At 45.3% G+C, this 13,440-nt stretch overlaps 2 protein-coding genes across 2 annotated transcripts; both read left to right on the forward strand.

Annotated features, from left to right (window-relative positions):
* The first annotated feature begins 1,364 nt into the window (after window positions 1-1,364).
* Window positions 1,365-8,154, forward strand: LOC147140942 (uncharacterized). The gene is made up of 4 exons (XM_086044216.1): window positions 1,365-1,813; window positions 2,616-3,026; window positions 4,205-4,849; window positions 6,067-8,154. The coding sequence occupies exons 1-4, from the start codon at window positions 1,573-1,575 to the stop codon at window positions 6,519-6,521; spliced, it is 1,752 nt and encodes a 583-aa protein (XP_085900342.1). The 5' UTR covers window positions 1,365-1,572; the 3' UTR covers window positions 6,522-8,154.
* An 862-nt stretch (window positions 8,155-9,016) lies between these two features.
* LOC147140943 (uncharacterized) lies at window positions 9,017-12,733 on the forward strand. The gene is made up of 4 exons (XM_086043295.1): window positions 9,017-9,344; window positions 10,200-10,261; window positions 11,096-11,186; window positions 11,290-12,733. The coding sequence occupies exons 1-4, from the start codon at window positions 9,140-9,142 to the stop codon at window positions 12,180-12,182; spliced, it is 1,251 nt and encodes a 416-aa protein (XP_085899421.1). The 5' UTR covers window positions 9,017-9,139; the 3' UTR covers window positions 12,183-12,733.
* The last annotated feature ends 707 nt before the right edge of the window (window positions 12,734-13,440 follow it).

Genomic DNA, 13,440 nt, shown 5'->3' on the forward strand with positions numbered 1-13,440 from the left:
TGCGGACCAGGCGCTGCTCGAGGTGCCGAGGACTAAGTGGAGCCTCAGAGGGGCTCGAGCCTTCTCTGTCGCTGGTCCTTCCCTGTGGAATGACCTTCCATTGGATGCTAGGCAAGACCCCTCTCTGTCCATTTTTAAAACCCGTTTGAAGACACATTTCTATTCATTGACTTTTGATCTGACCTGAGTCTGACAAATTTTCGGCCGTTTTTCCGGTGTCTATTGAATAGAGTGTTTTGTGTTAAATTATTGATTTCACTTGTTGCATTGTGGCTATTTAGTTGTTCTATGTAAAGTGCTTTCTTACAGCTCTGTAGCTGTTGTGAAATGTGCTGTATAAATAAAATTGCATTGTCTTGTATATATTTGGCTGAATATGAGCAGATAATTTTGCCCAAACGCTTCAGAATTCATCCTACTGCTTTTTTCAGCAGGTATCATCAAAAAATACAAGGGAAGCAGTTCATTTGGCTACTACCAGCTGTTCCATGACCAGGTGGCGTGCTGGAGCCTGTCTTTGGGCAGTAGGTGGGGGACACCCTGAATTGGTTGCCATCCAATCGCAGGGCACACAGAGACAAACATCCGCACTCACAATCACACCTAAGGGCAATTTAGACAGTCCAATCAACTTACCATGCATGGTTTTTGGAATGTGGGAGGAAACCGGAGTACCCGGGGGAAACCCACGCAGGCACGGGGAGAACATGCAAACTCCACACAGGGAGGCCGGAGCCGGGATCGAACCCACGACCTCTGAACTGTGAGGCGGACTTGCTAACCAGTCGACCACCGTGCCGCCTCATCCCACACATAATACCGGTAATTCAAAATTCTAGAACCACTTACATTTTCTTCCTTGTTCCTCCAAAGGCAAATGGAAGTTCATTTCAAAGTAGAAATGAGATATATCTGTGCCTATGTGAAAGGGTGAATGTAAAATGTAAAACATTTGAAATTTTTTATAATGCAGAATAATTTATATTATTTGGCAAAACGAATTTTTTAAATAAATGCTGTTTTATACCACAATATTTGTAAGATTCAAAAAGCCATGTTGTGATTCGTGATGAAATACAAGTGATACTAGTGTTTAATGCGGGTTTTCCCCCTTCTTAAGTATTGTGCAGAGTGCCATTCTGTCTTTTGTAATAACAAAAATCTTTGCTGTGGAATGTACGCAGTAATTGTACTGTAAAATAGTTTGTAAAATAAGATAACGAATAAATGAAAAATAAAACAATTGGTTGTGTGTGCTTTGATAAGGATTAAACCAGCGACCTCGATCGCCTTGCGTCTTTTTTAGTTGCTTTACGGTACTACTTACCGCACGATTTACGGTCAACCTGGTATTATACATGTGGCGTTACGTCGTTTTGAATTGCTTTACGGTACTACCTTCACCACGATTTCCGGCCCAAACTACACTTGTGTTTATACCCAATTAGCTAGTTAGCTAGCGTAAAACAGCACGCACTATGCCCACGCCAAATTAATTCAACCACCACGCCCAACTGTAACCTTCCCCCCGTGGTCAAGGCAGTTGTTTCTGTGGCCATTCTCGCCGTTATCATGTCGAGCGGCGCCGCCCTCCACAGCCAGATCGGCTCCATCATCACCGCCCTGTGCAACGCCGCGGCGGCGCAGATCACCAAAGTGGTGGAGGACGGCATGGTGGTGCTGCGTCTGGAGGTGACCCAGCGCGAGCACGAGATTCGGCGGCTGAGGAGCAACGTGGAGGTGCTGCACGGCGAGCTGAGAGCCGCCCACCGCACGGCGGACAGCCTGCGGGGAGTGCAGCTGCAGCCCCGAGGTGGGTACGCTTGTACCCGGGTTGGGGTGCACTCCAATGCACTCTCCGTAATGAATGGGGTGCCAACGTACAAGTTTTTATAAACTAAAACTAGTCTTCTGTGGAACTTTCTGGTAAACGTCCAAGACTGCTTTGTGTCTTCAACAGTGTTGGGGGTAACGCGTTACAGTATTACCGTTTAGGCACTCATATTCGTTAATTCTCATATTAGAGTAATAAAACACTTTACACATATTCTTGTAATATTCTTTCAGTTACTGAGTCCGGGATGGCGTCACGTTACAATTCCAGCTGTCACCTCAGCAGTGATGCTGAGCTACTCTGATCTGTATTTAGCAGTCACTTCTAATCTAACACATTTTCTCAGTAACATACTCCAATTTCAGCTTCTTTACAATTCGTGACTGAAATGCACTTCAAGACAAGTGTCAATCTTGACTACCTCTTGAGCGCAGTGACAAGAGTTCAGTCGGAATGATATTTCTCAGTCTCATTCTTTCTCTCATGTGTGTATGTGGAACAGAACTAATTGACAGAGAATAAAATACAGAAGGAGACCCTATTCCTATATGAAGACACACAGCAAACAACTGTACATTATAGAATACATGTAAAGAAGTACAGAGTTTATAGCTTGACGCAAAGCATTCTGGACTTCAAAATTTGCATTAATTGCAGGAAAAGGGATGCAAAGTGAAGCATGAAAAATAACAAATTTGTTTATTTATTGGCTGTGGTTGTGGGATTTCTGCTTTACTTTGTTAAATTTTCACAATGTCTGTCTTTTCTTGCCCGTCCACAGGCGTCCCTGAGGCTGAGAGACCCGAAACGCTCCAAGGCGACTTTCCCGACGCCGATGTGGTGGTGAAGCGCGAACCTGCGGAACAGGCGGGGTGCCGTCAATCCGGACCACCAACGGAAAGACCATGTGAAAACCTGACCGACGTTCCGGCGGATGCCCGGCAGGCGGGATCTGCCGGCCGTGGGGCGCACCGCCACTTGTACAGCAACATACGGCGGCGGATGGTCAACCGGCTGATTTTCAGGCGGGGTTTCGCCTGCCCCTTCTGCGGGAAATGTTTTGAGCATTCTGGAAACCTGGAGCGGCACAAGAGGATCCACACGGGAGAAAAGCCATACCGCTGCGACGTTTGCGGGCGACGCTTCAACCAGAAGTGCAGCCTCAAGGAGCACACCAAGATCCACCAGAGATGTAAGTCACAAGCCACTTTTCCCATCTCGCTTTTGTCGTGTGAGTGGCACGGCATGGGGAGCAAGGTGGGGATGGTTGCGTTGGTCTTTCCTTAAATTTTCCGCCTTCTGAGGTAGTACGAGAGCTCCAACAGAGTCCGAAATGCACATGCCTCACACTGTTTTTATTGATTGTGATATTTGGCAGAGGAAAATAACGATAACCTATTAATCAGCTCATCAATTAAAAAATATATATATAATGAGTAATATTACTTTGATTTGATTTATCATCGGTGGTCGATTGATCGAAGCATCCCTAAAGCAGATGAATCCATCATGTCGCGGGTTTGCATCCCAAGCAGTCGCGTGCGTTGTCCGACACCGCTTTCAGCCGCGAGAGTGAAGCGGCGTCAGAGTGAGGTAAGACCTCATCGAACACCGGGAGTGTCTTGAACGTGCGCATCCGACTCCACAGCCGAGTGTGGCCGCATTGGAACGCACCATTTCGGCTATTACGTTCCATTGGACGGCGTGTTGTCGGTCGAAAAACGGGGGCCATTTCTCATCCAAATAAATGTGAACGTCTACTCATTCCCACTTCAGTCTCTGTAAAATATCCTGACTGGTGTTAAATGGCTCGCCCGTCCTAACCGTGATCAGCAGAGAAGCAGTGTTTTTTTTTTAAATTTTTTTTTTTTTAATAAATCTATGTAGCTCTGCTCGCTTCCACATTTCCTCATTCTCATATAAATCAGTCACGGAGAGGTTAATCCTTTGATATGTTGAAGTGGTCATTAGTAAGGATGTCCACATTTATTTTGGTGCCAATTGATCGCCTTTTTTAGATGTTATAAGCAATGAAAGTACAAAGATTTTCAATGAAGAGTTTGTAATCGGTTCCTCCAGGGACTCCGACCGAACAAGGATAGAACGGTAGGGGGCGCGGCCATTCTCCTCATTAACAAGAGGCGTTATTGGTGGAGTTACTTATTTCCTTATTTCTCCAAAATGAATGGATGAAATAGAAAATGGCAACTCTTTTCATTTTCCTGATCAAAAAATATATAAAATGAACTTGTTAGTGAAAACATGGCCATCCCGGCCCAACCGTCACTTTAATATGAATTCCTTGTTTAGAGTAAAAACGCTTACCTTGAGTTCCTCTTTAAGTCTCCAGTCAACAATTTATCATTGCAGGTCTTCAGTCAACACCAGCTGACATCCCACATCCCGCAGTGGAGCACCCGAGCGCCAGCACTCGTCGCCCAGCAGAGGGGGACATCACGTCTGCGGCCGATCGCGTTTCCGCCAACTGTCCGGAATCCTCCCGGACTGCAACAGTCAAATCAGAGCCCCTTGAGGAGAGTGTGACGCAGCCTGAAAGGGAAGTGGCGGAAAAGCAGAAGCCGCCCACCTTACGCGACGGGGCAAACGATCGGTCGTCGCACAACGGCGCACTGGTCCCGACGGGAACTCATCTTGTTCCGCCTCACGCCGAGGCCTCCTGCAGCACGTTCGCCTTCCCCGGGAAGCCTTACGGAGAAAACAACAACCACGTGATGCCATCGCAGCTGGCGTACCCGCGCGCCGCCGTCGGCCCCCGCGGGCCACCGTGGGAGCTGTCCGGCCGCCCTCGAAAAGTCACCGGCTCCTTTTACCAGGGGTCCCGGCCCAAGAAGTGCTTCTTCTGCTCATACTGCGGTAAGATGTTTGTGCGTGCCGGTCACCTGGAGCGACACCTGCGCATCCACACGGGCGAGAAGCCCTACGGATGCCACATCTGCGGACGATGCTTCAACCAGAAGTCCAGCCTCAAGTGCCACATGAAGACGCACAGGAACGGTACGAGTCAGAACCAGCCACCTTGCTAATACAAATAAACCACGGCTAAAATTAATCCACTATATTTTAGGGATGCTCCGATCGATCGGGCACCGATCATGATCGGGGGCTGATTTTCGTGAAAAATTACATGATCGGAATATTCGATCAAAGCCTTTTGTTGCTGATCAAAACATCCGATCACCCGCAGCTCATGCTTGGCGGCCGCGAGACGTGATGGCAAAAAAATGTGTCCAAAAGCATCACTCGCGCTGCTCTGCACGCAACCGCGCCCGCTCGCGCGAGATACATTGACTCCAATTGAAACACGCCGCCAGAAAGGCTCCCTAACGTAGCCGCGCCTCGGCTGCCAGCAGAGGGGAGGGACGCAACACAAGGCTGAGAAGCATGAGCTGCGGGTGATCGGATGTTTTGATCGGCAATAAAAGGCTTTGATCGAATATTCCGACCACCGTAGTTGGTGTGAACATAGCATTGATTGCTGTGTGTGTGTGGAATTTGCATCTTGTAATACTGTATATGCCATGAAAAGGTACCTCGCGCGGGGAGCATGGCCAAAAGTCTCAACACAACCAACTTAATCCGACATTAGAAGAACAAGCAATTGGGAGACTATGGCGAGTTTACGAGGCTCACTGCATTGAATAAAGTCAAGGCGGACACAGCGCAGTATAAGTGGCATTATTGCCACAGGGAGATTAAAAGATTAGCAGTGACTTTTTTGTTGTTGACAAATGCACAAGATAGTTTGTCTATGCAATAAAGTTCCTGAGTCATTTCAATTTAGGAACTCATTGAATAGTTTATTCAAGTGAAGCCTGCATCTGACTATTTTTTCTACTTTGATTATATTCTGAACCATGCAATGCTTAGGTGGCATGTTATTTATTTGACGTTTTGCATAATTAAGTCTTATGAGACTGCTGATTATTTTTGATTTGTTAAAAGCGGTGTTACTAAAAGCTGGTAAATTTAAGTTTTTCAGTTATCTTTGTGACTGAGTAATTGTTGTATTGTGCCAACAACGGTTTTGTCTTCATGCTTTTGAAAATATATATAGATTTTTGTCAAAATTACAGCAATTGACACTTGGTCAGTCCGTCGGTTAGTCCCTCAGAAGTCCGTCGTGCGTCAGTTAATGTGTTCTCTCCTTTTGTCAGTTATTCATGATAAAGAGATGGTTCATTTAATTGCGTTGCATTTCTATTTGTTTCCAGACAAGAACGAGGAAGCGCAGGGGCCGCATCCCCTCATGTGCCCGATACCCGACACTCGCCCACAGGAACCGGCAACCGATCCCTCGCTCGGACCGGCGGCTTTGGCCGATCCGCTGACCGGTCGCCCGTACGGCGAGGTGGGCGAGAGCGACGCCTATTTGGAAGCCGGCGAGTGGCGAGATTATGCTACCAACGGCAAGATGGATATGTTAGATCCGTTCTCGCAGGTGGGAATGGTGGCACACGAGGACGGGACCATCCTGGACTTCGGTCTGCCGTCCTCGGACTCGGTTCAGAACAGCTACATCTGTTCGTCATGCGGGCAGAGTTTCGACTCATTTGTTCTTTTCGAGAGGCACCGGTGTAAAAACGAAGTGGTGTTCAATTGCGACGTCTGCGGTCACGGCTTCGACCACGCCGACAAACTGCAGCTGCACATGAAAGTCCACCAGTAGAAATAACATCTATGAACCTCTTGCGTGTCTCTGACCTCATCCCGTTTCGATATTGGCAGTGAAAATTGCAAAGCGGTCAGAGAAAAAAACAATCACGTCTATACATGAGCTGCCCATCGTTACAACTCGCACCCAGTCACTCAACACTCGCTGACGCTCACTTTACTCACCAGGCCTTTTGAAGCCACTCCAACTCACAGATACAACAATGGTACGTGAGGATGGCGACCCCAAGTGGACAAAGATACTACCTGCACCTCACATGATTGTTTTGTTTAAAGGGGATTGCAAGGACGGGGTCGGAGGACGATTATTTTTATGGATAATGACCGGGGGGGGGGACGAAGACGGAAGAGTACCTAGGTTGTGGACGCAGCTGTGCCCATCTCTGGAACTCACACACAACAACATTTAATCCACACCCCAAAAAAGTCTGTGGCACACCAAATAATCCATCCTGTTGTTGCAGAGCCACACACGAGAGTGGAAACAGTTATTTGTTCACAAATTGATGTTTACCACTGCAGCGCACAATAGAAATAAACGGAATCACTAGAAATAATCCAGTCAAAAAAGTCCACGGCACAAAAACATTTTTTTTCAAGAATATGTTCTATGCAAGCCCATTAGTTGAAACGGGGCATTCTGATAAATATTGCGTTTGTGGAATAAGTGTTAATCCACTCATTTTTCTGGGGCTGGCTATTTTGTCTTCTGTCGACTGAAAATGACATACAACTGCTCACAACGACCAATCATGGCTCAGATACAGAGAACAGGTCAGCCGTGATTGGTCATTGTGAGCAGTTATGATGTCATTTTCGGTCGACAGAAGACAAAATGGCCGCCCCCGGAGATGGCTAAAAACGAGTGCATTTTGCTGCTAACTAATATTCCACAAATGCAATATTAATCAGAATGCTGTGTTTCAGCTAGTGGGCCTGCTGGGAACATATTCTTGAAAAAAATATGTTTGGGTTGACTTCCGCTTCAAGTGAAGATGTTACAAACTTGTTGAAAATTGCTACTTTGCACAAATGAATGGAATGACTAGAAATAATCCACAATTTAAAAAAAGAAAAAACCTCCGTAGCACGCTTAGTTGGAAATTAAGGTGAATCAGAGAAATTGCTATGACCAATTTAACAAAATTAAGTTGCGGAGCTTTGGTTAGAGCCTCAGCTGTTTGTTTGACATGAATCATGCATTCATTGGAGTCTTGCTGTGGTCACTCATGCAGAATGTTTTGGAAAAATCTGTAATTGAGCCAGTATTTGTTTTGAATTAAACTGAGGAGAGGTATTAAATGTGATGGTAACACTTTTCTCATTGTTAAACATGTATATATGTTATTGTTGTGTTGTTTAATTCATGTTTAGCTGAAGAGTTCAAAGCCAAAGCAGTGTTTTTCTCCATTCCCCCCCCCCCAAAAAAATGATCTTGAATTACCATTAAGGTGCTTAGGAAATCGTAATGCGAATGCTTCCATACAAATGACTGCCACTTTGTACTAGAACCACAACCTGGAGTTCTGATTACTTTTTTTGTTGTTGATGTCATATTATTACCTTTTAACTGTGTGCTTTTTGGTCAGTTTTTTGGGTTGTTGTTCTTCAAAAGAATCAAAAGTTGATTGCAGTTGTCATGTGTGTCATTGTGTGCGTGTTTATTGTTAGGTTGAACAATCAAAAACAATTTTAAAAGTTAAACTGCTGTTAACATCAGCAGCTATGAATACAATACAATTTAAAGTTTCTTCTAGATTTTGCAATACTACTGGTTTATCAACTACTTGCATATATTTTAATATGATTTCCAGCTGTAATTTATGAGGACAGGTGGTATAAAAAATGGATCAATACATAATTTTAAAAATAAATAATTAGCATTACTATTTTCTGTACTACTGGTCAAATTTGTTTTTTTCCCCCTATTTATCAAATATGTATATTGACTGTCACTTGTATCAGGTGGATAGAGTCTTTTTATTTTAGATTTTAAATTTTTGATCAACAACTTAGAATTAGCACCTGTACATTAATAATATTTGTGTGGGTTTTAAATTGCACGAATTAAATATTAAATATATCTAAAATATTGGGAATGATAATTTACAAGAATTAACTTTTAAATTTTTTTTTTATACAATTTAGTCAACCGTTGTCAGCTTCAGTTGAAATAGCTCTACTAATAGAGCAGTTCAACACATTTTACATAATCTCTAATGATGTATTTTAATTTTTTAAATACATTTTAGAAATGAAAGTGCTGCTAGCCTGCTACCATTTAGGTCTATAGACAATTTGTAAAAACCCAAAACCGAATTATTTTATCAAATGCTTTTAGCATTAGCAACTAAAGATACATTTAATGTAAGTAGAAACATATCACTCGTCAATATTTAGCTGTTGACGTCAACTCCGTTTTTACAAACGTCTTGCGCGTTTAGTGTGTCGTTTACGGCAGGTCCCTCCCCCATGCGGAAGTGAGTTCGTTTGTCGGGATGGAACATTTCACACAGCATCCTCCTGCCATTTAACCAACGTCTTGCTATTAAAAGCACACATTTATTGTTTTTTTTCCCCCAATGTGGGTGTGTTCGTAGAGTGTAAGGAAACATGGCGTGCGTCGCTTTTCAAACGCAGCTGTCGTCCATCATGGAGGTTTTGGTGAAGGCGGCGGTGGCCGAAATCAGCAAGCTGGTCGATGACAATAGCGCCTTCCTGCACTTGGAAATCTCGCGGAAGCAGAGCGAGAACGAGATGTTGAAGAGGAAGCTGCTCGCCGTCGAGAATAAAAACGCGCAGATGCAGCGAGTCTTCGGTAAGAAGCATCACAATGAAGGATGGTCACACTTCGTCTGAAGGAAATTGTATTCATGGAAACACTACAAAAATACCACAAGACACGGTTAAGTTTTCAAACAAGGGTTTTTATACAGGGCGAGGCTGTCAAAGTAGAGTTTCAAGTCAGGGTTTCCACCAAGGTTACCTTTTCAAATGAAGGTTTCGAGATTGGGTTACAGTTTAAACAAGGGCTTCAAATCAAGGGTAATGGGTTTAAAGTGAGGGTTTCAAATATGGGAAAGGATTTCAAGACAAAATTAGGGCTTCGAATGAAGGTTTTGAGCCTTATTTAGGGTTTCAAATGAGGTTCAATTAAGTTTAGGTGAGGGTTTCGAACAAGGGTTAGGGTTACAAATTACAGTTTCAGGTTCAAATCAGGGTATCAAAGAAGGCTTGGCGTTTGAAAGTAGCGTTTTAAGTCTAGTTTAGGGTTTCAAGCCAAGATTAGTTTCTGAAATTAGGCTGTTAAAGAAGGGTTATGGTTTCAAGCCTAGATTAGGGTTTCTAATTAAGATTTGAAGACAGGGGTAGCATTTCAAGCAAAAGTTAGGGTTTCGAGCCATTGTTAGTGTAAAGACCGTGTTTGGGTATCAAAGTAAGATTTTAGACCAGGGTTTGGGTTTCAAAACTTGGATAGGGTTTTAAAGTCTCCTTGATTGCATGAGAAGGGAATCACGCTAACAAGATGTAATTAAGGCCTGAGCACTGCGTAAATTCACTCGCAAGACATCATCATCAAGTCTACTGCTTCCAGATGGCATCGTTCATGTTTTAAAAAAAAAAAATGATGTTGACCAAAACCTGTCCAATAATTTGCTTTTCTTGTGTCCAGAAAACTTGGTGGACAGAGGAAGTGACGGAGGAAATGCTGCCCATCCAACAAGAGACATCAAAGTGAGTCACACAAAACTCCTTCACACTGTTACTATGTTGACATGGAAACAAGTAATACATTTAATACATCCCTCACACAAAAACAACAAAATATTAGAGAAGTAGGCTTTTCAAACTAGAGGTGAACAATTTTTAGAACAGACCCGTGGAATAACTCATGTTGTCTTTGGAGGCTAACTTGGACCTGCTTGCACCATATTATTATTATTATTATTATTATTATTATTATTATTATTATTATTATTATACATTTTTTTAGGACCATTCACAATGAATCAACACAGCAAAAAGGCATCCATGCTGGAGGTCCCTCCCCTCTGTGTAACTGCTCACCCATCCCCTCTCTGCTTAGCCGAGGGAAGAGGGAAAAAAAGCGTCTGGCCTCTCGTCATTAACTACAAAGCGGCAGCTCGTTTAGTTTGCGATGGTCTTCATGGTTGCAAGCAGCCAATCACATTGCAGCGGCACGTGCCCTGCTTACAGGTACTTGGCCCATGCCTAATTTCAAATTGGGGCTTTGAAACAGGCTCAGGGTTTGTAATTAAGGTTTCAAGGCAGGGTTAGGGATTTGAATGAGTGTTTTGAGGCAGAGTTAGGGTTTCAAATGAGGGTTATGTTTACAAAGTTGGATTTCAAGACAGTCTTGGGGTTTAAAATTATGTTCTGAAGCCATATTATTGTTTTGAATTGTTGTTTTTCAAGCCAGGGTCAGTTTTTTTAGGTTAGGTTGTCAAATAAAAATTTCAAGCCTGGTTACTGGCTTTAAAGAAGCTCTGGGGTTTCAAATTAAGGTTTCGAGGTGCACTGTAATGATCCATCTTCTCGTCTGTTCAGTGTCCTGCGGTGGAAGACGCAAACGCTTCCTTCACCATCAAGGAAGAGAGTCCGGATGAGGTTCTGTGGATCAGTGATCCCATCGGCTCTGGTCAGTACGCAACACACCTTTGAATATGAAACTGAAGCTAACATGTTAAATGCTAACATGTCTTTTGTTTTGTTTTTTTTCCATTCTGTACCCGGCGTGGCAGGTTCATCTTTGCAGTACCCGAACGTGTCAGAGAGGTTTGAGGAGGACTGCCAGAAGACCTCTTCAGACTTTGACGACTCGTTCACGTCGGGCGAGCACGGCATCGAGGTAAGAGGTCTCCACATGCTGGTCAAGACGGAGAAGGAAGAGACGGTGTCGAGCGGTTTCGGGCGGGATGGGTGCCAGCTGGGCACTGCCAAACAGAACCAACTGGCCGACATGCCTCTGGACGAGCGGGACCACCAGCTGTGGTCGTCCATCATCGATGGGGACGACATCGACTCTGCTTTCCCGGACTTTTCCTGCGTGGTGGACGAGTACTCGGACGCCTTTCCGGAGCCGGCGCGTAAGTCGTGCGGCACCCCGCAGCCGTCCTGTAACGGCGTTTACGACGGCGAGTACCCCAAGGAGCCGCCCAGACCTCAGTCGGACCCGCGCAAGGAGCAGGTCTACCCACAGAGGCGCCCCCAAGTCGGGGAACCGTCAGACGGGCTGGCGGCGACCGTCTCGCAAGTGACTTTCGGCCAACCGGACGCCACCCACCGCCCCTTCCCGCGGGGCTTCGCCTGCGCGCAGTGCGGCAAGACCTTCTCGCGGCTGCACCAGTTCAAGCTGCACCAGCAGAGCCACAAGCGCAAGCGGGCCTTCTGGTGCGCCGTGTGCGGGAAAGGCTTCCAGTGCTCATCGCACCTCAGCATCCACCACCGCACGCACACCGGCGAGAAGCCGTTCGGCTGCCTGCAGTGCGGAAAGCGCTTCACGCAGCAGAGCAGCCTGCGCGTGCACCAGCGCACCCACAGCGGCGAGCGGCCGTACAACTGCGCAGAGTGCGGCAAGACCTTCATCCTCATGCACCACCTCAAGCGACATTGCGTCATCCACACATATGGCTGACGGACTTTGTTGACGTCGCTTAGCGCGGACGCTGTACAGCTTCTTTTTTTTTTTTTTTTTTTAACTATGCAAGAAGAAGGAATGGTCTGCTTGGTTTAAAGACCCAGATTGGATTGGGCTGCGTTTCCACTAAGCACTCAGTTGTGATGGATACTTATATGACCCACGCAAGGAGCAGGTCTACCCACAGAGGCGACGGTCACGTCGCAAGCCGCTTTCACACCTGTCCTCCACCACTCGGTCGCAGCCCACCGCGCCTTCCGTGCATCGGTGCGAGACAGCGGCGAACAGCCGTACGACTGCGCCGAGTGCGACTTTGTGCTTGTTGGACTCACCGTCGGCTACCCCTTCTCACCTTGGACCCACGCAAGAGAAGGTCTGCCAAGAGAAGGATCCCCAAGTCGGGAAACTGTCTAATGGGGTGGCGGCAGCCGCGTGGTAAGTCGCCTAAAGAGGAAGTCAACGCAAACATTTTTTTTCCCAGAATATGTTCTATGCAAGCCCACTAGTTGAAACAAGGTTTTTTGATAAATATTGCATTTGTGGAGGAAGTGTTAATCCACTCGTTTTTAGCCATCTCTGGGGGCGGCCATTTTGTCGTCTGTCGACTGAAAATTACATCACAACTGCTCACAACGACCAATCACGGCTCAGATTCAGAGAACAGGTCAGCCGTGATTGGTCATTGTGAGCAGTTGTGATGTCATTTTCAGTCAACAGCAGACAAAATGGCTGCCCCCAGAGATGGCTAAAAACGAGTGCATTCTGCTGCTTGATTTATATTCCACAAACAAAATTAATCAGAATGCCGTGTTTCAACTAGTGGGCCTGCTGGGAACATATTCTTGAAAAAAAAATGTTTGGGTTGACTTCCGCTCTAAGCCCTGTTGGACGCAGCCCACTCACTGTCCACCACCTCTGTGGGGAGAGATTTGTCTTAAAAATATTCACAGAAATATATCTGCAATTTTCACATTATTTTTATGTTACGTGTGCATTTAGTATGATTTATGATTTGTAAAGGTCGCTTACCACTGAGCGGCGAAGATTTGCGAGGGTAGCGGATGTTGATTTTTCGTCAGGGTTCATTCTAGGTCGCAAAATGTTTGCCAGTTTCAATGGTCGCAAACAATTTTTTCTTGTCGCCTTATGAACATGTTCAAAATTTCTTTAAAGCGGAAGTCAACCCAAACATTTTTCAGGAATATGTTCTATGCAAGCCCACTAGTTGAAGCAAGGCATTCTGATAAATAATGTG

Source organism: Filicampus tigris, chromosome 10, assembly GCF_054856515.1.
Source record: "Filicampus tigris isolate MCC_2025a chromosome 10, RoL_Ftig_1.0, whole genome shotgun sequence".
NCBI lineage: Eukaryota > Metazoa > Chordata > Actinopteri > Syngnathiformes > Syngnathidae > Filicampus > Filicampus tigris.

Excerpts from the sequence above, each read along its gene's own strand:
- LOC147140942 (XM_086044216.1), top strand. The coding sequence starts at position 1,573 with ATGTCGAGCGGCGCCGCCCTCCACAGCCAGATCGGCTCCATCATCACC. Across the intron at positions 1,814-2,615 it reads AGTGCAGCTGCAGCCCCGAG|GCGTCCCTGAGGCTGAGAGA; the intron begins GTGGGTACGCTT and ends GCCCGTCCACAG. Across the intron at positions 3,027-4,204 it reads CACCAAGATCCACCAGAGAT|GTCTTCAGTCAACACCAGCT; the intron begins GTAAGTCACAAG and ends TTATCATTGCAG.
- LOC147140943 (XM_086043295.1), top strand. The coding sequence starts at position 9,140 with ATGGCGTGCGTCGCTTTTCAAACGCAGCTGTCGTCCATCATGGAGGTT. Across the intron at positions 10,262-11,095 it reads ATCCAACAAGAGACATCAAA|TGTCCTGCGGTGGAAGACGC; the intron begins GTGAGTCACACA and ends TCGTCTGTTCAG. Across the intron at positions 11,187-11,289 it reads CAGTGATCCCATCGGCTCTG|GTTCATCTTTGCAGTACCCG; the intron begins GTCAGTACGCAA and ends CCGGCGTGGCAG.